This window comes from Coregonus clupeaformis, chromosome 36 (genome assembly GCF_020615455.1).
Source record: "Coregonus clupeaformis isolate EN_2021a chromosome 36, ASM2061545v1, whole genome shotgun sequence".
NCBI lineage: Eukaryota > Metazoa > Chordata > Actinopteri > Salmoniformes > Salmonidae > Coregonus > Coregonus clupeaformis.
In genome coordinates this window covers 41677992-41701378 of record NC_059227.1, presented here as the reverse complement: position 1 = coordinate 41701378, position 23387 = coordinate 41677992, and the positions used below count along the sequence as shown (strand labels likewise).

At 41.3% G+C, this 23387-nt stretch overlaps 2 protein-coding genes and 2 non-coding genes across 5 annotated transcripts; 1 reads left to right on the top strand and 3 right to left on the bottom strand.

Annotated features, from left to right (window-relative positions):
- Positions 1-2375: 2375 nt before the first annotated feature.
- LOC121570791 lies at positions 2376-2431 on the bottom strand. The gene has a single exon (XR_006001532.1). It is a non-coding gene; the product is annotated as a U7 small nuclear RNA (small nuclear RNA).
- Positions 2432-4122: 1691 nt separating this feature from the next.
- On the bottom strand, positions 4123-4176 carry LOC121570794. The gene has a single exon (XR_006001534.1). It is a non-coding gene; the product is annotated as a U7 small nuclear RNA (small nuclear RNA).
- Positions 4177-8913: 4737 nt separating this feature from the next.
- LOC121568997 (epithelial membrane protein 2-like) lies at positions 8914-14774 on the top strand. 2 transcript variants are annotated; one of them, XM_041879570.2, is made up of 5 exons: positions 8914-9008; positions 11867-11949; positions 12514-12616; positions 13451-13591; positions 13704-14774. In XM_041879570.2, the coding sequence occupies exons 2-5, from the start codon at positions 11872-11874 to the stop codon at positions 13865-13867; spliced, it is 486 nt and encodes a 161-aa protein (XP_041735504.1). In that variant the 5' UTR covers positions 8914-9008; positions 11867-11871; the 3' UTR covers positions 13868-14774. The 2 variants fall into 2 exon arrangements, with proteins under 2 accessions (XP_041735504.1, XP_041735503.1); XM_041879569.2 differs by lacking the exon at positions 8914-9008 and adding an exon at positions 9275-9385.
- Positions 14775-15051: 277 nt separating this feature from the next.
- Positions 15052-21085, bottom strand: LOC121568644 (germ cell-specific gene 1-like protein). Its single transcript, XM_045211218.1, has 6 exons — positions 20942-21085; positions 19235-19554; positions 16701-16748; positions 16447-16608; positions 15930-16041; positions 15052-15556 (listed from the first exon to the last, which is right to left on the bottom strand). The coding sequence occupies exons 2-6, from the start codon at positions 19530-19532 to the stop codon at positions 15052-15054; spliced, it is 1125 nt and encodes a 374-aa protein (XP_045067153.1). The 5' UTR covers positions 19533-19554; positions 20942-21085.
- Positions 21086-23387: the final 2302 nt, after the last annotated feature.

Genomic DNA, 23387 nt, shown 5'->3' with positions numbered 1-23387 from the left:
TTTGAGTGACAACTCAAGTTTGTGGCGTCCGTCTTCCATTAACACAAATGTGTTGGGAGATGCAGATAGCTAATTAGCACAGGAGTCCACTGTCTTCTGTATTATTCTGTATGTAAATCCGAGACACTCCATTTTACATTTTTACATTTTAGTCATTTAGCAGACACTCTTATCCAGAGCGACGTACAGTTAGTGAGTGCATAATGTTTTTTTTTTCATAGTATGGTACAGTGGGGAAAAAAGTATTTAGTCAGCCACCAATTGTGCAAGTTCTCCCACTTAAAAAGATGAGAGAGGCCTGTAATTTTCATCATAGGTACACGTCAACTATGACAGACATATTGAGAAAAAGAATTACAGAAAATCACATTGTAGGACTTTTAATGAATTTATTTGCAAATTATGGTGGAAAATAAGTATTTGGTCACCTACAAACAAGCAAGATTTCTGGCTCTCACAGACCTGTAACTTCTTATTTAAGAGGCTCCTCTGTCCTCCACTCGTTACCTGTATTAATGGCACCTGTTTGAACTTGTTATCAGTATAAAAGACACCTGTTCACAACCTCAAACAGTCACACTCCAAACTCCACTATGGCCAAGACCAAAGAGCTGTCGAAGGACACCAGAAACAAAATTGTAGACCTGCACCAGGCTGGGAAGACTGAATCTGCAATAGGTAAGCAGCTTGGTTTGAAGAAATCAACTGTGGGAGCAATTATTAGGAAATGGAAGACATACAAGACCACTGATAATCTCCCTCGATCTGGAGCTCCACGCAAGATCTCACCCTGTGGGGTCAAAATGATCACAAGAACGGTGAGCAAAAATCCCAGAACCACACGGGGGGACCTAGTGAATGACCTGCAGAGAGCTGGGACCAAAGTAACAAAGCCTACCATCAGTAACACACTACGCCGCCAGGGACTCAAATCCTGCAGTGCCAGACGTGTCCCCCTGCTTAAGCCAGTACATGTCCAGGCCCGTCTGAAGTTTGCTAGAGTGCATTTGGATGATCCAGAAGAGGATTGGGAGAATGTCATATGGTCAGATGAAACCAAAATAGAACTTTTTTGGTAAAAACTCAACTCGTCGTGTTTGGAGGACAAAGAATGCTGAGTTGCATCCAAAGAACACCATACCTACTGTGAAGCATGGGGGTGGAAACATCATGCTTTGGGGCTGTTTTTCTGCAAAGGGACCAGGATGACTGATCCGTGTAAAGGAAAGAATGAATGGGGCCATGTATCGTGAGAGTTTGAGTGAAACCCTCCTTCCATCAGCAAGGGCATTGAAGATGAAACGTGGCTGGGTCTTTCAGCATGACAATGATCCCAAACACACCGCCCGGGCAACGAAGGAGTGGCTTCGTAAGAAGCATTTCAAGGTCCTGGAGTGGCCTAGCCAGTCTCCAGATCTCAACCCCATAGAAAATCTTTGGAGGGAGTTGAAAGTCCGTGTTGCCCAGCGACAGCCCCAAAACATCACTGCTCTAGAGGAGATCTGCATGGAGGAATGGGCCAAAATACCAGCAACAGTGTGTGAAAACCTTGTGAAGACTTACAGAAAACGTTTGACCTGTGTCATTGCCAACAAAGGGTATATAACAAAGTATTGAGAAACTTTTGTTATTGACAAAATACTTATTTCCCACCATAATTTGCAAATAAATTCATAAAAAATCCTACAATGTGATTTCCTGGATTTTTTTTTCTCATTTTGTCTGTCATAGTTGACGTGTACCTATGATGAAAATTACAGGCCTCTCATCTTTTTAAGTGGGAGAACTTGCACAATTGGTGGCTGACTGAATACTTTTTTTCCCCCACTGTATGTATTAATTTGTATTACAATTCGTATGATATGTTACAAATTCTAATTTGTTGTGGCTAATGTTAGCTAGGCTAGGGGTTATGGTTAAGGTTAAAGGGTTACCATAATAAAAGTAACGTTTTTAAACTTAACCACAATAATACGTTAGAGATATATACCATATTGTAAATATGGTGATTTGATGACAAGCTCTCTTTTCTCTCCACAAGAGGGTGGCATTGTCATACAAGTCAAAGAGCACATTGAATTCTCCACTCTCCCCCTGAGGAGCATCTGACCATTTCACGCTCCCCCTGGTATGGCCAAGTAACCTTACTTTGCTTTGTTATTATGGTAGGAAAATAAACCATCATCTGCTGTAGCACAAGAACATCAGCAACTGCTGAGAGGTGAAGCCTGACCCCAATGAAGTTTCACCTTTGAATGTATGGGTAAGGTAACCTGCTTTTGTACCAACCCACATGAAAACATACTATAGTATACTAGCAGACTTTAGTGTACTATTACTGTAGTGTTTTTGTTTTATTATCTTTGACATAGAAGTGGGGTCTTTCTCCTTGAAGAAACCTGCTGGAGAAATACTAAAAGAGCAAATATTCCATAACCTGTAGGTAGGGAGTCTGAACAGATAGTTGAGCGCTTCTGCTCTTTTCTATAACCTGCAGGGAACACAACATACGGCCTATACTTGGCATGTAGGTTTCTTACTCATGGGTGGCACAAGTTGGGATATGGGGGAAGGGAATGTGTGGGGTATATGCAAATTAAAATACTGTAGTTAAACTGTAGTGTTTTTGCAGACACTGTAGTGCTTTTGCGGACATTACTGTAGTATTTACTACAGTGTTTTTTGGGGGGGGTAATACCGTAGTATTTACTATAGTATTCTACAGTATACTACAACATTCTATAGTAAGCACTGCACGATTGAGGGATACTACAGTGTGGAGTATAGTATTCTATAGTATACTACAATTTACTACAGAATTCTATAGTAAGTACTATAGTAAACTGTAGTATTTTTGGTGTTGGATTTGCCCTGAAATCAACTTGGGGCATTATAGGGATTTTATTTAGTGTTTCCTTTGGAATAACATCACTATAACCATTGCTATTATTGTCATAGTGACACTTTGCCACCACATGGCAACATCAATGTTGATCATTATCAGCCGAATAGTACAGTGGCATGAATTGTACGGACAGTGGTAGGCCTAAGCGTGACAGTGAAAAACAAAAACAAATTCCACTGTACTTCCCTCTTTTATCAGACATCTGCATACTAACTACTGGAATAGTCAAGAAGGACCAGTGAGTAATAGAGGGATTTAATTTAAACATAATGACACTGTCCAACTGAACTACACTCTTCAATAGGCTACATGAAGAGATTGTACAGGGAAGGGGAGGGGAGGGGAGAGGGGGTTGATGGGCGCAGCAGAGTGATGACTCATATTGTGAGTTGCCTAGCTACTAACAGTCAGGAGTTGTTTTCTTTTCAACGTTTCAAAGCAGAAAATATGTATGTCTGGATTTCATTGAGAGAAAAGAGTGAGAGGGGGTGGTAAACGAGGGCTGAACAGGAAAAGGAGGGACAAAACAACATGTAGCAATAATGTGAGATCTAAAAAAAAGAGCCACAGGGTGGAAGTGACAGAGAGGGAGTGGATCAATAATAAAACCCTGACTAGTCACCATGGAAACGGGCAGCTCCACTAAATATCAGGAATAATTGTTTTATTGAATGTAAACAGTTGCTGGAACAACCAAAACAACTAGTGGCTACATTTCTTATCTTTTTTCTGTTACTACATTGGATTACATGTCCCTTAAAGCTATCCCTGACAGTTTACTTTTTCTTCTTCTTCTTAAAAAAGCAACAACAGACTGCTTCAAGACCTGTTGGAATTCCCCTTGCAGGGACCCACATGGGAAAATACTATAGTATTCACTGTAGTATTTTTGCAGACTTTACTGTAGTATTCACTGTAGTGTTTTTGCAGTATTTACTGTAGTGCACTGTAGTATTTACAGTTAACTATAGTATAAATACTGTAGTAAAAGAAAACGGTAGTGTAACTATAGTAATTTATGTAGTGCTTTTGCGGATTGTAGTATACTGTAGTATTTACTGTATTGTTTTTGCGGCCTGTACTATAATGTAGTATGTACTGTAGTGTTTTTTGCAGACTGTAGTATACTGTAGTATTTACTGTAGTGTTTTTGCGGACATTACTGTAGTATTTAGCCTACTACAGTGTTTTTGTTTTATTATCTTAGACATAGAAGTGGAGGCTTTCTCCTTCAGGAAACCTACTGGAGAAATACTAAAAGAGCAACTTTTCTTTAGATTAGTAGGATTGGGGTCTGAACGGATAGCCCAGAGCTTCTACTCTTTTCTATAACCTGTAGGGAACACAATACTGTATGTGGTCTATACTTTTTACTACAGAGTTTTTTTGTTTGGATAATATTGAGTATTTACTATAGTATTCTACAGTATACTACAACATTATATATTAAGTACTACACAGGATCGAGGGATACTACAGTGTGTAATATAGTATTCTACAGTACACTACAGTTTACTATATAATTATATAGTAAGTACTGTAGTATTCTATAGTAAACTGTAGTATTATTTTAACGTGGGGATCATTAAGAAACCCCAGACGAATCTAAAGGAACCATAGTTTTGCCGTTGTTTATTTTATTTTATTATTTTATTTAACCTTTATTTAACTAGGCAAGTTAGTTAAGAACAAATTCTTATTTACAATGATGGCCTACCAAAAGGCAAAAGGCCTCCTGCTGGGACGGGGGCTGGGATTTAAAATAATTATATAAATATAGGACCAAACACACATCACAACAAGAGAGACAACACAACACTACATAAAGAGAGACCTAAGACAACAACATAGCATGGCAGCAACACACGACAACACAGCAAGATAGCAACCCAACATGAAAACAACATGGTAGGAACACAACATGGCAGCAGCACAACATGGTAGCAGCACATGACATGGTACAAACATTATTGGTCACAGACAACAGCACAAAGGGCAAGAAGGTAGAGACAACAATACATCACGCGAAGCAGCCAACATCACGCGAAGCAGCCACATCATAGTCCTGCCGTTACAGGCCTCAACTGATCATCGTCCCCAGGGAAGTCAGAGTGTTATGAAGAAGTGGATATAATCACCTGATACCAAAATGGTAATGACAGAGCAATTCAAATGTCATTCTAATTCTGGTCACGTAAAGGGTAACACAAATCACAGGATGTCCATGTACTCTGTGAATAATGATATAATTTAGTTTCGAGGCTTACATACATTGATGTATGTCCTAGGACCTAGTCCAACTCTACCTGTTTCTGTCTGACCTATGATGACACCTGGCTGATCTGAATGTTGCTCCACCTTCAAGTCAAATCAAATCAAATGTATTGGTCACATACACATGTTAATGCGAGTGTAGCGAAATGCTTGTGCTTCTAGTTCCGACAGTGCAGCAATATCTAGCAAATAATATCTAACAGTTCCACAACAAAAACCTAAAACACACAAATCTAAGTAAAGGAATGGAATAAGAATATATAAATAGATGGATGAGCAATGTCATTATCAGAGTGGCATAGGCTAAGATGCAATAGATAGTATAGAATACAGTATATACAGTGAGGGAAAAAAGTATTTTCCCTCATTAAAATGCAAATGAATGTATAACATTTTTGACATGCGTTTTTCTGTTTTTTTTGTTGTTATTCTGTCTCTCACTGTTCAAATAAATCTACCATTAAAATTATAGACTGATCATTTCTTTGTCAGTGGGCAAACGTACAAAATCAGCAGGGGATCAAATACTTTTTTCCCTCACTGTATGTGGAAGGAGCATGCCACAACATGGAGATCATGGGAGTAGTATCCTTCAACTGGCAGCAATGTTCCCTTTAAGCTGCGAGCGCATGTACGGGCGTGCAGCTCCCCGCGACTGCCATGCAGAAGAAATATCAGCGTGCAGAGAAGCACAAGATTGAACTTAACTCTAGAAAGTTGAGTTTTCTCCATTAGTTAACACTATCACCGTTTCCCTTTACTGTGGCAATTGTGATCGAACCAACACAATTTTAGCCACTTTCAATGCAACATACTCGAAACAAAACAAACTATGCAAGAGATTTTGTTGAAGGAGTAGGATTCTATTGCATTGACATGTACAACTCAGGCCCCTACTCTACACAGACCAGTGTTCCATAACCAATCAGAGCTGCAGTAGGCCTATATGCAAGTAGACCATTGCCATATATGGATCTGTGCTCTACACTTTGAACTGGACTGTATTTACAGCATGAGTGGTGGTGAGCAGATGCCCTTGTTTTGAGATGAAAGCGAGAGCTGCATGTAGCCACGTGTATGTTTGTTCATATCCTTTGCTAGTTACTTAGTTATTAGCCCAGTTATAGATAATTTGTAGTCAGCAATGGGGGAGGGATTGCTTCATACAAGAGCACACAACGTGTGCATTTCCAGACATCTTTGAAAAGCGTTTCATGTAAAAATATTTATTTTGTCTTAAAGGGGTAGTGTTGTATTTTGAGACAGGCTTGTATAAGCTAAGTAGCCAATAGGTAAAGGGTAGCATAATTTGGCTGATTCTCTGTAATAATGGTATGGGAATAATGATGCATTTTATTTTGTAAAGTGGTTTCTTGCATCAAACAACACAACAACATTTTCTAAAGGACAAGTGGATGAACAGGTTAATGTGAAGCCCTGCATATTTTTTTCAAAGTCTCATGGAATGCTGTAGGCTGAATGATAAAACAGCTATTTCCATGTTAAAATGTTATGGGATGCATTTTTTCCATTGTATTTGATGGTAGGCCACTCTGGTAGGCCTACATTATGATAAAATAGACACAATAGCCTACTTGACCACTGTTAAAACTAACTTAAAGCGGGTACAGCCTCAGTGTTCACAGCAAACGCACGCCGGAAGTTGCACAGAATTTTCACAACTAACAAGTTTGCATTCAGCAGACCTGAAACTTGCTCAGTGATGAAAAAAATTAGAGGGAACATTGACTGGCAGTCCTAGAATCTGATGGTCCATTTGCTCCTTTGATCCAGGTAGTATTCCCTGTAGGATAGGGAGATCCTTTCACCTTCCACTGTGTGTGTGTGTGTGTGTGTTTGTAGCAGAATATGTGTGGCAATGACATTAATCTGAGGGCCAGAAGGGTGTGATCATGTGTGTGTTACAACTGCACCATGACGTCAGTGTGTACTGTACCTGTATAGGAAACCAGTGAAGCGACAAGTGGGAGTGGAGGGATAAGTGAGATTGTAGCCTTATCCCAATAAGTCAACACTGGGTAGGGTGAGCGTTTCAACACACTGTTTTTGATACAGGCTATTATCTGTTCTGACTCATTAAACATTACAATTACCCAGAAAATCCCATACATACCCTTGCTGTATTTCTAAATTTAAACCTAGCAATCAGACATCCAGGACAGTCATCTTGCAGGTAGATTGACTCAGACAGGCAGAGACCGGGGAGAATGACACAGTTAACCACAGACAGATCATTTTACCATTGTAAAGCAACGTGCTTATGGTCACGCTTACTCCCCTTGGCATGTGGACACTGGAATTGTTTCACACAGCCATGTGGAAATACTCTATCAGTGAGCCTCCCTGGGAGCTCCTTAGCGTTGAGTCACAAGCAGCGTGGTCTTTCTCAACACTCATAGAATTAACCCACACATTCTAACTTGTCATCCCACACAAGGTGAGCCACTGCCACACAATAGAACCACCTTGGATCAGCCTTGCCTTGAATATAAAGGAGCGAACACGTTATTAATACTGTACATACAACACTTCAATTCAAACTATATCACAACTGTTCCAATCTGCCTTTATGGCACGTGTCAAACTCATTCCACGGAGGGCCAAGTGTCTGCGGGTTTTTGCTCCTCCATTGTACTTGATTGATGAATTAAGGTCACTGATTAGTAAGGAACTCCCCACACCTGGTTGTCTAGGTCTTAATTGAAAAGAAAAAACTAAACCCGCAGACACTCGGCCCTCCGTGGAATGAGTTTGACACCCCTGCTTTATGGGCTCTGGTTTTTCCAGTTTTGATTAAGGAAGGGAAACGAAGGGCTGATTGTTGATGAGATGATCCCATTGGTCCTCTCAAAAGCTATACAGGCATGTTATCTGTTAATTCCACTGGGGCCCTGCCCAGCTCGGGACCAGCCTCCATAGGCAGACAGAGGCAGCAGGGATTTAGGCCACACTGTACCCGAGCTAGCTTACCTCACCTGGCAGGTAGGTGGGGTCGATACAGCCTGGGAAGAGGCAGGCTAGACAACATTTCTAAATTCCCTCTCTGCCTTTTTCTATATTTGAGGCTCAATATTTGAGTTGCCTGTCCCGCTAGGGTGTATCCTATTGGCTTTGTGACAGTCACAGCCTCAGTGTTGGGTGTGGGGAGTCCACAGTAAATCTTTAGAGGTTACTCCACATTCCCTGACTTTGACCCAAGTGAGGTATGCTGTTTGTGGAACAGTATCCACCAATAACCCAGTATGTGACCTGCCCAGTGGATAATACTTTGAGGTCCGAGAGTCACTTGGCCAAACATATCTGAAACCCTATCATTATCCTGTGACATCACCTGAGGCTGCTGAAGCACTTTCTGTGTAGCACATTACCTCAGCAGAGGTCATCAGAAGTAGGTTTCTGTCCCTCTACTTATATTGTCAGACTATTGTCCTAGATAGTGCATTATATCTATCAATCAAGTGTGAATATGAGTTGTACTTGTGTGAAACAGGTTTCTCTCACTCGTTCTCATGCAAACACACAATATCTCTCGCTCTCTCTCTCACGCTCAGGCTATGACTTGCACTTGTTACCTCCTCCTCTCCCTCCCAACCAACTACATTCCTTCATCCTGACTATCCTCCCGGAGAGAGAGCTTTGGAGGGGGAATGGAGAGAGTGGGTGGGGATCAGGCAGAAACACTACACCCACCACGTCTGTGTGTGGAGATACAACAGCAACAACGTGGTCGCTCTGGCTACAACTGAGTCTCCATGGCAACGGATTTGAATTCATTACAATATTTTGGGAGTTTCCCAAACATCTGTGGGTGAGTCAGTGTGCTTCCTCTGAGTACTCATGGATATAATGGCCAAAATAGACAGAGTGACAAAGACATAGCTAGAACATGAAAAACAAATACTGACATTGTTGAAATAGTGGCTTTTGAGTAACTGCATATATGTGACACAGAGACAGAGCAAGAAAGAGAGAGAGAGCAAGGGAGGGAGAGAGATAGATAGAAAAAAGGAGAGTGAGAGAGATTTGGGTGGGGTGTGGACTCTGGGAAAAGAGGGAGGGGTAAGAAGTGGGTGGAGGTGTAGTTGTGAGTGTTTGTGCGTTCTTTAGCCGGGAGGGCTGAGTCTGACATTTGGAACGTAGAGAGCAGAAGGAATTGGGCTTCAACAGAAAGGCTACCATCAAAAAGTAAGTTGAACATTTTTGTTCTCTTTCAGAACTCTCAACTCTTTGACATGCTCTTCATGTGTTTTTTGAAATGATAATAGCCAATATGCATGTCTTCTATTTTATTACTCTCAAGACTAATACAATTGCACACAGTCAGTAGGGGCGTGAATTAATTAGAATTGTAGCTAGCACGTCTTTTGTATTGCAAGTGATACTGGTAGTTTTTGTTATGTCCTTTGCCAGGTAAGTTTAGTGTTGGTGTGTTCAGGTAATTGATCAGGTAGCTGGTTCTGAAACAAACATTACAAGGTGAAAATCCAAATGCACTGAAACTTTAAGTATATATTTAGTTAAAGTTCAAAATGCACACGCTTTAGCCCATGAAACCTATCCTGTAATTTCTGGTAGGTAGCTGATTGCGTGATGGAACTATGCTCCATCCTAGGAGGCAGGGAGTTTGTCATACATTCAGTGTTTACTCTCTGTGACTCGGGCAAACTGCTGAGGTTGGATAGGGTGTACTTTTGTATTTCCTTCACAGAGCAGAACAGGGTTAAACTTCCCTCAGCGGCTGTCAGCTCAGACAGTCAGAGGTTTAATTGTCTAAGACTAGCTCGAGTTCCATCTTTATTTGTCCCTTCAGCACAAAGATGAGAAGCTCTCATATGAGAAATTACACAGACCACCTTTTGTGTACTCAAATATTTACACACAGTTGAGCTAACTAAGAAGTACTCGTTCCCAATTACAGTAATTTTGAAGTGTACGTGGGCGGGAAACACCTTGGGCTGGATCAGTGTTGATGTAGATCACATGTCTGGACCCAACCCAGACCAGCCCTTTATCCCAGAGAGGTCCTCTGCATTCCAGATGGGCTCTCGCCTCGCTCTCTCCACATCCACCAGATCCCAAGCCGCCCTATTGCCAGTAGTAGGGGTGGGAAGGAACTCTAGAGTGTATCCGTGAGTTGTTCTCACAATATGATTGTATTTAGGAAAAACAAGCATCAAGCAATCTTGCCTTCTCTCTACTGACAATGGCCATTCAAACAGTAATTCAGCTTATGTTGTATTGGTTATGGTGTTTACTGAATAAATAAATCAAATAATGGCAATTGTAATTGGTGAATTGAGATCGTTTATCAATATTTTGAGTTGAGCTGCCTAGTTAATCTGAATTGGTTAAGGCAGGGGTTTTCAATGTGGGGTCATTCAAAGCCACTAACAATGGCTTGCAGGGGGTTCATGGCCAGATCTCAAAATATATATTAAAAAATTTATATATATACAGATTTTTTTTTTATGGCCAAGGGATCCGTGGAATAAGTTAACACAATACAATGTGATATTATTAATCTACAATGTATGTTCTTAACTCTGGGCAACATGGGTCTGGGAAGCTCACAGGGATATTGCTATCCACAATACTTTTACATAAATGCAGTGTAATTTAAGATTTAAAATGGCAAAGTTTTCTCTCTGCCTCATAATTTTTTTTGTAGAATTGCTTTAAAGCTGCAACAACAAAAACATCTCTCTGCCACATGACAAAATCTGTAGAATTGCAGGAAATTAGCTCGTAAACGGCAACATTTTCTCTCCGATGCCAAGAGGCAAGCCTTTAAAATGTTCCTTCCTAGGGCCCGAAACTTGATTTGTCTCACCATGCACTGCTGAAGTTATGGTAATACTCCTTGTATGCTATTTTTTATCTAACTCAAGTTGTGTTCTGATTATGAGGGGGTCCATGATTCATTTACTATCACAAAAGGGGTCCCAGCCCTATAAAGTTTGAGAACCCCTGGTTAAGGTGTATGTATGTGTTTATTTGGGGGAGGTGGGGCAGGCAGGGTAGTAGGTATTTTGTGCAGTTGTTTTAAGGAGTGGCGGTTTGTTGCAAGCTGCAAACAAGTTACAACTCATCTCCTGCCGACACTTCCCCCTTTATCCCTCTGATTTTCTGGTTGTCTGTTTCCCAGGGCTAACACTACATTGTCCTATCTCAACTCTCTTCCTCTGAATCCTTTAGATTCATTTTTTATCACGCCTCCCTCCATTTCTGTTAGTGTGTGTGTGTGTGATAGTGTGTCTATGACCCATGGTAATCAAGAGTTATGAAGCCGCACCCTGGGGGGGGGGGGGGTGCCAGATTCAGGACTTCCATCATTATTGACTGCCTGTTTCAAAGTGCTGGAGCCAAGCAATACAGTGCATGCTTTGTCAACGTCCATATCTAATAATATTGAATAATAATAATAATACATTGGATTTAAAGCACCTTTCAAGAAACACAAGGACACTGTACAGCAAGAGAGAACAAAACAAGAATAAAACAATAGAATATCTGATTCCTGTCACTCATGTTAAGCCCTGTGACAGTGTCTCTGTGTTTGAAGTGGCCCCGTCTCCCTTTATTTGATATGTTATAGACGAGGAAGTGTTTGACCAGATTTTAACATTCAATATATAAATGTTCTCCCTTGTTCTGTCTTTCTCTCAGTCATCATGTTGGTTCTTCTAGCTGGAATCTTCCTCCTTCACCTCACCAGCATCATCCTCCTCCTAGTGGCAACGATCGACAATGTAAGTAATCCCCCACTGCACCTCCTCCACTTAGTTTTCTCTTCATGTTGACATAGCCCTGTGGAGCTACACATGAGTGCACATCTCTTTCACAATGTCTGTGGGGTGTTGAATCAAAAGAGGAAAGCATGCTATGTTAGCCCTCATCGGCTCAGGCCTTTGGTGCTGTTCTGTCAGTGTTCCACTTTTGTTTTCTGGACTACATTTCTGAGCTCACTCTCACACCTGAGAGAAGACAGGAGACAAACAGTTTGGCCAGTGTTTCATCACTCTCTGTGTGTGTGTGTGTGTGTGTGTGTGCACGTGCGCCTGTGCGTTATCGTCAACAATGTGGCTGCATATACATGCTCTTGTTTGTGTGTGGGATTCCAGTGAGTGTTAAAAGGCCTGTCTGTCATAGTGAGAGGTGCATACCTGGCTGCTGTGGAATGCTGCTACATTCTACAGATGTACATTCCACCCATTGACTGTTGTCCCTGTGCCTGGACATCCAAATGCATGTTACAACACAACACATGAACCTGTGGATGTTCATTGACTATCTCTCCTCTCTGTCCTGTCCAGGCCTGGTGGATGACAAAAACCATGTCCACTGATGTGTGGGCCAGGTGGATACTGACCAATGGAACCTGGATCTCAAATGATCTCCCTAGCCACTACCCTCAAGGTAAGCCTTGGCCATACTGGACCGCTGGGCTAAAATGTAATCAAACATTCTCTGTGGGAAAAAAACAGCACTGCAGGAACTTAGCATTGCTCCTGGATATATATGTAAATATCAACCTACACGTAAATGTTTTTTTTTCTGTCTCAAGTCACCCTAAGATATACATTTTTGCAGCACAGAAACAGGAACAGTGTAGTTTCTCCAGGATGTGGGTTTACTGCGGTGTAGGTTTGATTGAATTCAGGGTAGAGTGCCATAACAACTGTCAGACTAAGCCTGCCATCTAACCTGTCTCTGTGTGTCTGGCAGTGTCTAGCATGATTGATCAGTAAGTACTCTATTGGCCAATGAGGGAGAACAATGCCATGTTCTCATAGAGGAAACTGAACAGAGGGTGTGGCAGGATCAGGGACAGGGTTGGGGCGGGTGAAGAGGTTCAGATTTGCTTGAATACATACACTGAAAGTATATTACAAATACAGTGAGTCTGTGTTTAGACCTTTTAGTGAATGTGTGGTCAAGTATATATGTAGCAATGTTGTAGCTCTCATAAAGTGTTTTATTTGATGTCTGAGAAACCCTTTTACAACCTAATGAAATGAACTCGTCTTAAATCCTCTTATAAATATTCCTTAGCACACAATTTTCCAGATTAAAATACTTTCATTGTGTTTCAAAAAAAAATCCTCCCACTTGTTTTGAAAGATCTGCCCCTTTCACCTCTGCATTCCAGAGCGTGACACAACACTATTTCGTTAATACGGTGTTGATTTCTGGGTGTGTCTGTTCTGTAAATAGTCCTTACTCTGTGTCTGTCTCTGTCTCCCTCTACAGACTACCTCCAGGCAGTGCAGGCTAGCTCCATTCTGGCCTGCATATTCTCCTCCCTTGGCCTGTTTGTGTTTGTGGGACAGCTCTTCACTCTGTCAAAGGGACAGAGATTCACCTTCTCTGGCATCTTCCAGCTCCTAGCCTGTAAGTATTGCCCTAAACACTTTAAATCTTCAACCTGTTAAAAAACTAGTTCTGTCTTTGCTTGACCTTTGTATGTCCCTCCCTCCCTCCCCTCCCCCCCCCCCCCTTCCAGGCCTGTGCATCATGATCGCTGCCTCCATCTACACAGACATCTTTCACAAGGGTGAATCGGATGGTTGGTATGGCCACTCCTTCATTCTGGCCTGGATCTCCTTTGCGTTCACCTTCATCTCCAGTATCATCTACTTTGTCCTGCGAAAGAAAACAGCAAACTAGAAGCAGAAGACTATCCCAAACCCAAGAGACAGGCTCAATATCTTACGATCTGATCGTTTTTTGTACAATTAGGTATGGATATGAGTGTGGTATACCAAAGGGGAGAGTTGTTATCCACAGTTTTTCTGGCTTGAATTTTGATTAATGTATCTCTTTTGGTTCCCACTTTATATGAAGTGTGTATAAACATATGGATTTACATAGTTATAACTTACCTGTCCTGCCCACATAGTAATAACTTACCTGTCCTGCCCACATAGTAATAACTTACCTGTCCTGCCCACATAGTAATAACTTACCTGTCCTGCCCACATAGTAATAACTTACCTGTCCTGCCCACATATTACCAAGTCCATGTTTAGTTTTCACAGGCTCTTAATATGAAGTGGGACCAAATTTTACAGCGCTCATATATTCGTTGGAGAATGTATAGGGGAGTCAGAGAGTGAAAGAGTATAGGCCTACAGAATCGTATTATTTCAGAATCATAGTCCTGAAATATTCTTGCTTACATTTGATTTATTTCTCAATTAGGCTCAGAATAAAACAAGGCCAAAACACTCAAAACCAAATAGAATAATGAATTGACGCCTCACTAGAGTGCAGCAAACAGAATCCAATTTCGGAAACTGTCAACGATCATTACCCCGTTTGACTTACAGACCTACTATAGTGTGCAGAATAAGACAAAGAATATAATGTATTTGCCAATGTCCATACATGGAATGGAACATTAGTACTAACCTCACTGCACGTTTGCTCGCTGCACATTGAGATATATGTGTAAATATGAACATGTTTGGTTCCACATTATGCTTTGTATGTTTAATGCAATGTTATTTTTGTTACTATTTCTTATCAGTATGATAATGATAATAATTTGTATTAAAACCTGATTTAAATCAAATTTCACCTGTCATTGCAAAACTATTTTATATGAATCATGATCGGTGAAGAAGGACAGATTGAATGAATACCTAGTCACTGGTAGAGGGGCACCACAGTGAAACTGACAGAAGGTATACTAATCTCTGCATGAAAGGATTTTGCACATTTTCACCAAGCTTTATTGACAGCATGCATACAAGTTTGGACAGAGAGCTTCAACAGACTACTTCACACTGTTTTGCTCTGTCAAAATCAAAATGCATGTTGGCTCATAGGTAAGTATCACACATCTACAGTCAAAGTGGGCTGTACTCCTCATCTGAGTACTCCCTCCCCTCTTCCTCCATATCTCTGCCCCTGTCCTCTGAGTAGTACTGGGGTATGTAACTGTGGACGTAGAGGGGCAGAGAGATGGAGGGAGAGGGGAGGGAGTGGCGGTGATAGGGGGACAGGGGAGCAGGGTGGGACGGGGGAGGTGGTAAGTATTCAGGGTGGGGGAGTGTGTAGCAGTGGGGGAGGGATAGGGAGTGGGTGAGTGGACGGGGTGATGAGGGTGGGGGTGGCGAAGGGGGGTCAAAGTAGGGCGACGGGGGTGAGAGTTCTGCGGATGGTAAGGACATGCAGGGGTGTGGTGGCAGAGGGCAGTAGCAGGGGGCCGGGGGTAGCAGGGGCTTTATGTCAGGGAATCGAGGGGGGTACAGGCGGGCTTTACGCCTCCGCTCCATTACAGCCTTCTTGGTGTAGTTGTTGAGGGTGGAGACTCCTGACAACATGCAGCAGGTAAAGGCCAGCCATGCCACACTGAGAGAAACAGAGTAAAGAGAAAGGAGCAGCAAGGTGGATGGTGTTCATCTGAATCCATGTGTGCAAGCCTACTGTTGCAAACATATTTCATATCCTTATCTTACTAAAACACAATTGCTACAAGGCATATGCGATATTGCAATAATCTATTTGAGTTGGACAGAGGTCTTTAACAGGAGCCCAGGTCTCCTGAGAGTCCTTGAGATAAATTATTGGGTGTCTCTCTTATTTAAAGGGGGAATATGTAAGCACTTAAGCACACTTGCTCTTTGAGACCAAAGAGGAGCAGAGCACACTGAAGATCAGAGAATGAGTAGTGGTACTGTAGTAAACAGTGTGTGTGTGTGTGCGTGCGTGCGTGCAGACTCACTAAAAGGCCCAGGAGTAGCTGTAGCTGTGTGGTTTGAAGTCCTCTGGACCCATAGAGGCAGTAGTCTGAAACACCTGCATGAACATCATGTGAGCCACCATTCCCAGTAACCCTAAGATAATAAAACAGAGATTAAATGGCAGACATTGAAAGCGTTTATGTGGATTAGATCAGAGAGACTTTTTCATACAAGCACTGATTTCACTAATAGCTTTATTGAGGAAAGTTTTACTTGCAATGACTGTGATGTGTGGTTGTCTTACCTACCTTAGTTGAACACACTGACTGTAAGTTGCTCCGCATAATAGCGTCTGCTAAACCAGGGTTTCCCAAACTTTGCCCTAGCACTACACAGCGGACTCAAATAATCAAAGCTTGATGATGAGTTGGTTATTTGAATCAGCTGTGTAGTGCTAGGGCAAAAAACAAAATGTGCACCCAGGGGGGTCCCAGAACCAAGTTTGGGAAACTATGTGCTAAATTATCAAAAAAATAGAATCTAATGTAAAATGTGTACCTCCTAAGATAGTGAAGACTGCGGAGTAGGCATTGAGGAGCTGTCCCCAGCGCTGTGAGGGCCAAAAGGCATCCAGACACAACTGCAGAGACAGCAGCACACAGCTGATACACAGCAGCCCAACATACATGAGCTCCATCGACACTGACAGCCACAACATTCCTGCAGGGAGAGAGAGGACGATTACAGTACAACTATGTCATGACTGTGCAATGTGTACCAACATACACTCTTGACACTGCAGAATAATTTACCTTTTTCACCTCCTGGAGTTAAAGAAAGAAAACTGCGACACTTTTCCTCTAAAAAACGAAAGACAGATATTACGATGATCATTATTTTATTAATGAAATAGCTATCAGATAAGGTTAATTTCTGTGTGGGACAGATTAAATACATAGCATCAGGAATAGCTGTCCTTCAGGAAACCTTTCTACCCACGGGGCACATTGGGTCATATTTGGTTGAGACGTTGATCAATGAGATTACAACCTACATTCACCAACTCAAAAAGACAGCCAAGGGTTTTTCCAATGTGTTATCACTATGCTGTCAACTATCTAAAAGCACAACCAAATTCCAATGGAAAAACAATATCTGATTTTTGGTTTATTTATACAACAGATTATCGTGTTATCACTGTGTTTCATCTAACAGCAGAACCAAATGACCTGGACTGCAGTTAAGATTACATTAAAAGGTAGGTTTAACAGAGAAAATGAAATGTAACCATACTTTATAAGTCATATATCATCAATGATACTATTTAGGCCTATATAGAATTTGCAACCCAGGATTCAACAAAAAATAGACAATACATACAGTAGAGGCCTAGGGTTTCAAGCTTTGGTTGATTTGAAATGTAATTTTCAAGTTAATCATTAACATGTTGTATTCACGTCTCCATCTAAACCAAAAATCAAAGTTAAAGAATATGACTAAATAAGTGCATTTAAAGTTTGATTCAATTAGATTTAGTCCTATTTTTTTATTTATTTTTGGTTTAGATGGAGATTTGAATCCAACATATAATTTATTAATTTGGAGACAAATTGGATATTGAATTGTGTTTGGTTGTCAACGCAAGCAAATATCTACATTTGAAGGAGATTTATCTTATGCTTGGATAGTTCCATCTGTGCCACTGACTTAGTCTGGCTTTACTTCCAGTTTGTCTACAAATTAATAATTGATATGTTGGATTCACGTCTCCAGCTCAACCCCAAAAATTGAAGTAAAAGAATAGGACTAAATCAACAAAAACTTGAAATGCACTTTAAATAAAGTTTGATTTGATTGAAATCCAAATGCGTTCAATATCACTAAATATCATTACATTTGAAATCCTAGGCCTAGTGTATTGTCTATTTTTAGTTGAATTTAAACAATAGCTGTTGATGACTTTGCAAATATTATATAGGCCTTAAAGATGCACTATGTAGAAATCGCTCCGCCATTTCCTGGTTGCTAAAATTCTAATAGTTCGCCTAATTTCAGTTTATGTGACAAAATAAGCTGGTATAGTGTAGAGGATCATTGTACCATCTAAACCGCTGTGAAATATATTTTCCATAAACAAAAATATAGTATTTTCAGCTGTTTGAAGATGGTGTACAAAAACGAACGTAAAAGACGCAAAAACTAAACTTAAGAACAGGAAGCATATAAATAGCGCACATAGAACAGATCCACCGCTTCTTAGACTTGCTTTCAATGAGAATGACATAGCTATAACACACATATCTATGTGAATTTTGTCTGGTCGCCCAAAAAGTAACATATTGCAGCTTTAAATAGCATCATTGATGATATATGAGTGTTAAAGTATGGTCTTGTTATATTTGCTTCCATTTGGAATGGCTTCGATAGCAACAGTGAATATTTTTAGGTTCTAAGTGGAGATTTCTCAACAATCACTCTCACAATAGCACCTTGGTAATAGTCTGTGACAAATATTGTAGCTAAGCAGGGGCGGGCCTGTATGGGAGACCAGAGGTAGCTGATGCTAGGTCAATTCTCCAGTAGGAGGTGCTGTTTTTCTGATAGTGGATATAACGTTGAATGTCTGACGTTGTTTCGAAGGTACAAATTCAACATATTTTATACAAGGTTTGTCGATGTTGAAATTTGGTTACCATAATTACATAATCCTGTGGTTGAAATTTCACCCTCAAAACAACAGTTACCTTTAATGACTTTTTTACAATCCAATGTATTTTCCACAGATTCCACATCACAATATGTTGACAAATTACGTGGATTCAACCAGTTTGTGCCCAGTGGGTAGTCATGTATGAGAACAGTATGTCCTTTTAATACTTCTCATCCACCAGACAAGATATCCTCAAATCCTTCATTGTCAGTAGAAATCCCACAGCTCTATCAAGTCTTCTCCAGCCTCAGCTTTAGGGTGTTGAGTCCAGTCAAGCCGGGGGGGTTGAATAATATGAACCTTTCTCTCTATCTGGTCATAATCCATAATTGAGTCATGCTGTTAGAATCTAAATCTCCCTGAACAGAGCACCGATAATAATCCTCTTTAGAGAGTGCAAGAGCTCACACACACACACACACCCCCCCCCCCCCACTCCACCGTACCTAGACTCTCATTGCGTTTCATCTCACCAGTGATTTTCCCCTTTCTTACCCATTTTGCTCCTTGCTTCCCATAGTAACATTACTGTGTGACTGCAACTCCCCCACTTTGAACCCACTATATGCCACTCTTGTGCACAAACCTACAGGTATTAAAGTTCCAACCATCCATTTTCACCCCCCAAAGTCTCACCCCAGGCGTCGGTGTAGATGTTCTCCTCACAGCTCATCCACATGCCTGCATGGAAGGCAGGGAAGACGAAGCGGTCGTCCCCCGTCTCCCAGGAGAACTGGATGGAGGTGGAGTTATGCGAGACCCCGGGCACAGGGATGCATTTGGTCAGTTTGTTGGCCGAGCAGAGGGGCTTGGGGACTTTCTGACTGCCCTCACACCAGTAGGAGGACAAGAGGGCCATTGCCCCCAGGACCAGAGACACCAGTGTCTGGAAGAAGGTGAGCTTGGGGGACCTCACTCTGGACAGAAACGACATGATGAAGGGAGAGAGAGGGAACCTGGGTTGGGGGGAGGTGTTGGAGAGAGGAAGAAAGAGAGAAGTTGTATTTTTAACAGCTGGTCAAACACTCCCTCTGTCTATATATAATGATAAAGGGAGACGGAGCCACTTCAGACACAGAGACTCTGTCACAGGGCTAAACATGAGTGACAGGAATCAGATATGGACGTTGACAAAGGCTGCACTGTGAGGCTCGGCTCCAGCACTCTTTTAAACAGTATTAAGAGAGTTGAGAGAGAGTTGAGAGAGGGTTGAGAGAGAGTTGAGAGAGGGTTGAAAGAGAGCAAATGGAAAAAGAAAGATAAAGTATTCAGAGGAATTGACAACCCAACTGAAAGAAAACAATCTAATCCCCCAACGTCTTTCCTTTCTTGGACACACACTAAGAAGTTTGTGACTTTGCATGGGTACACACAATCTAACCTTGCACTCTGGAAAGTACTCGCAGGTTGCACTCAACCACAATGAAACCAGGCTCAGTATTGTGAGCAGAGGGGATCCAATCTGCGCGAGCAGGGGTCTTCAACCTTTTCTTTCCCAGGGCCCAGGGCAAACCGGCGACCCTCATCATACGTTAGCAAAAAAAAAAAATCACGTCTTGTCTTATCATAAGGTGAATGATAATGGCAAGGAGAAGTAATACACATTTTAAAATTAATAGATTTGGTAAATAGTTTTTCATTATTTTGACCTCCCCTTATTATAATTGGAAGAGGAAGTGTAAACTCTAACCCCCATAGTCTATTAGCTAGAAAGGTAACTCCAAACACATTTTTGCTAAGAGCAGCTGTTTAACTGGTTAAACAAAGGTTAGCCCTGTGTTGTCCAATTCAAGAAAGCTTACCAGCAGCCAGCGGCACTTTCCGCATTGGTAGCCTATTCGCAGGTGCTTTTCAAAGCCTGTCACACACTACAATGAGTGTAATACCAAAGACAGTAGAAACTCTGTGTAATTTTCTCAATATTACGAGTTGAGAAATAAAGTTTACATCATTAGAAAGAAGATATTCTCCTCTTTTCTACTGTAGGTATGTAATTCAAAATGTGTTTATTATATTGTTGCTAGCGATATTCAGAAAAACAATGTTCCACTTTTTATTTATTTATATTTTCACGGACCCTAGGACGCCTGGTGGAATACCCCTGTGCTAGAGGGCAGGTGTGGTTTAAGACGGAGTGATTATATCACTAATTATATAACTGAATGACAAAGAATGGGAGAACACAAAATGGAAATGGTAGGAAGACCAGCAGGAGTAGAAAATGGCAGCAATTACAGGAGAAAATAGCTTATCTGTGAATCCTTTAGAACAAATAATGGCTAAAATGTTCAGAAGCGTTGACGTCAGACAGTAAGGATCATTTGAAAGAGAAAAAGGACCCACCTTCAACCTGTCTTATTTCCTCTTTAGTTCTTCATGGAGTGAGTGTGGATTGTGGTAGTATTTAATGTGTATTCCTCTACCCATCTCCTCTCTCTCTTCTCTTCCTCTCCATCAGATAGCATGTCAGTGATTCAGGGTGTTGACCCTCACAGTAACCTCTGTGGAGTGTGTGGTTGTCACTCTTCATGATACCGCTTGGTCAGTAAATCAGTGTGCTCAACCAAGCCTTAAGCTCCCCTCTTCTTTAATCTATTGATACAACTCTAAATCCACAGTGGACAAATCCATTCAATCTGTTCTCATTTTCATCAATTTCATCTACTATTTTACCCCTCCTGTCTTCCCCCTTTCTCTCTAACTGGCCACACTCTCCTAATACTACCAGTTTGAATATAGTGTACCAGATATAGTGTACTAGCACCACAGCCTGAACTCCAATCTAGCGACTTTCAAAGTAAAATGTATGACTTCACGTCACTTGAATTTAACATTGATTACACCGTATGTTGTATTTAATCTTACAAATAAGAAACTCCTGGACAAATTCTATTCCCACACAGACACATTTCTGGTAGTTAGTCTCTGAGAGACTTTCCATAGAACTTTACCAGAATGGTAAATCTCCCATCAGTTTTTCCTCAGAACATCCTGAATAAATGCATCTATTTACAATTGTATTTCTTGATTCAACCTGTAGAGCTGAAGATCCGTGCTGTAGCTCAATTGAAATGTAAAGACCCATTGCAGTCAAAATGCTGCTTTTCCTGTGTAGTATATCATACTGTACAACAGTTGTAAAAATCTGAACATGTTTTACTGTGTTACTTCCTGATAGTTGCTGGTTGAAAATACACTGAACAAAAATATAAACACAACATGCAACAATTTCAAAGATTTTACTGAGTTACAGTTCATGTAAGGAAATCAGTGAATTGAAATAAACTAATTATGCCCTAATCTATGGCTTTCACATGGCTGGAGTGTGGATCAGAAAACCAGTCAGTGTATGGTGTGACCACCATTTGCCTTATGCAACGCGACATCTCCTTCGCATAGAGTTGATCAGGCTGTTGATTGTGGCCTGTGGAATGTTGTCCCACTCCTCTTCAATGGCTGTGCGAAGTTGCTGGATATTGGCGGGAACTGGAACACGCTGTCGTACATGTCAATCCTGAGCATCCCAAACATGCTCAATAGGTGACATGTCTGGTGAGTATGCAGGCCATCAAAGAACTGGGACATTTTCAGCTTCCAGGAATTGTGTAGTAGAGTTGAAACCGGGATTCATTAGTGAAGAGCACACTTCTCCAGCGTGCCAGTGGCCATCGAAGGTGAGCATTTGCCCACTGAAGTCAGTTACGATGCAGAACTGCAGTCAAGACCCTGGTGAGGACGACGAGCACGCAGATGAGACGGTTTCCGACAATTTGGGCAGAAATTATTTGGTTGTGCAAACCCACAGTTTCATCAGCTGTCTGGGTGGCTGGTCTCAGACGATCCCACAGGTGAAGCAAGATGTAGAGGTCCTGGGCTGGCGTGGTTACACGTGGTCTGTGGTTGTGAGGCCAGTTGGACATACTGCCAAATTCTCTAAAATGACTTTGGAGGCAGCTTATGGTAGAGAAATGAACACTAAATTATATGGCAACAGCTCTGGTGGACATTCCTGCAGTCAGCATACCAATTGCACGCTCCCTCAAAACATCTGTGGCATTGTGTTGTGTGACAAAATTGCACATTTTAGAGTGGCCTTTTATTGTCCCCAGCACAAGGTGCACCTGTGTAATGATCATGCTGTTTAATCAGCTTCTTGATATGCCACACATGTCAGGTGGATGGAATACCTTGGCAAAGGAGAAATGCTAACTAACAGGGACGTAAACAAATTTGTGCCAAACCTTTTAGAGAAATAAGCTTTTTGTGTGTATGGAAAATGTCTGGCCTCTTATTTCAGCTCATGAAACATGGGACCAACACTTTACATGTTGCGTTTATATTTTTGTTCAGTATACAATCTACTCAGGACCTTCTAAATCAGCAGGTTTGCATGGGCGGGAGTTTCGGCTTTCCATGGTGACATCACCATGCTGTAAATAGGTTAATAGTCCAATAACAAAGAGTTACAAACCTCTCTGCCAATAACAACTAGTTTTCAGTTTTCCCTTCCCCAATCCTAGCAAAATTATTGCATGAGAAATAGTTTTTCTGCTAGAAAAGTACTTTTGCCCATTTTAATGGAACTCTATTACAGTAAAGGGTATTTAATTGTTACCAAGAAATGATTTGATAATGATATAAAAACCACTGCATTGGGCCTTTAAAAAGGTCATTTCCGTTTGAACTGACATATGCAGCGTTTACTGTGAACGCAGTCTCTGTGAACACGGGAACATTGCCTTTAAATTTCAATCACGCTGTAGCGCGGATCTTCAGCGCAGGACTGAAA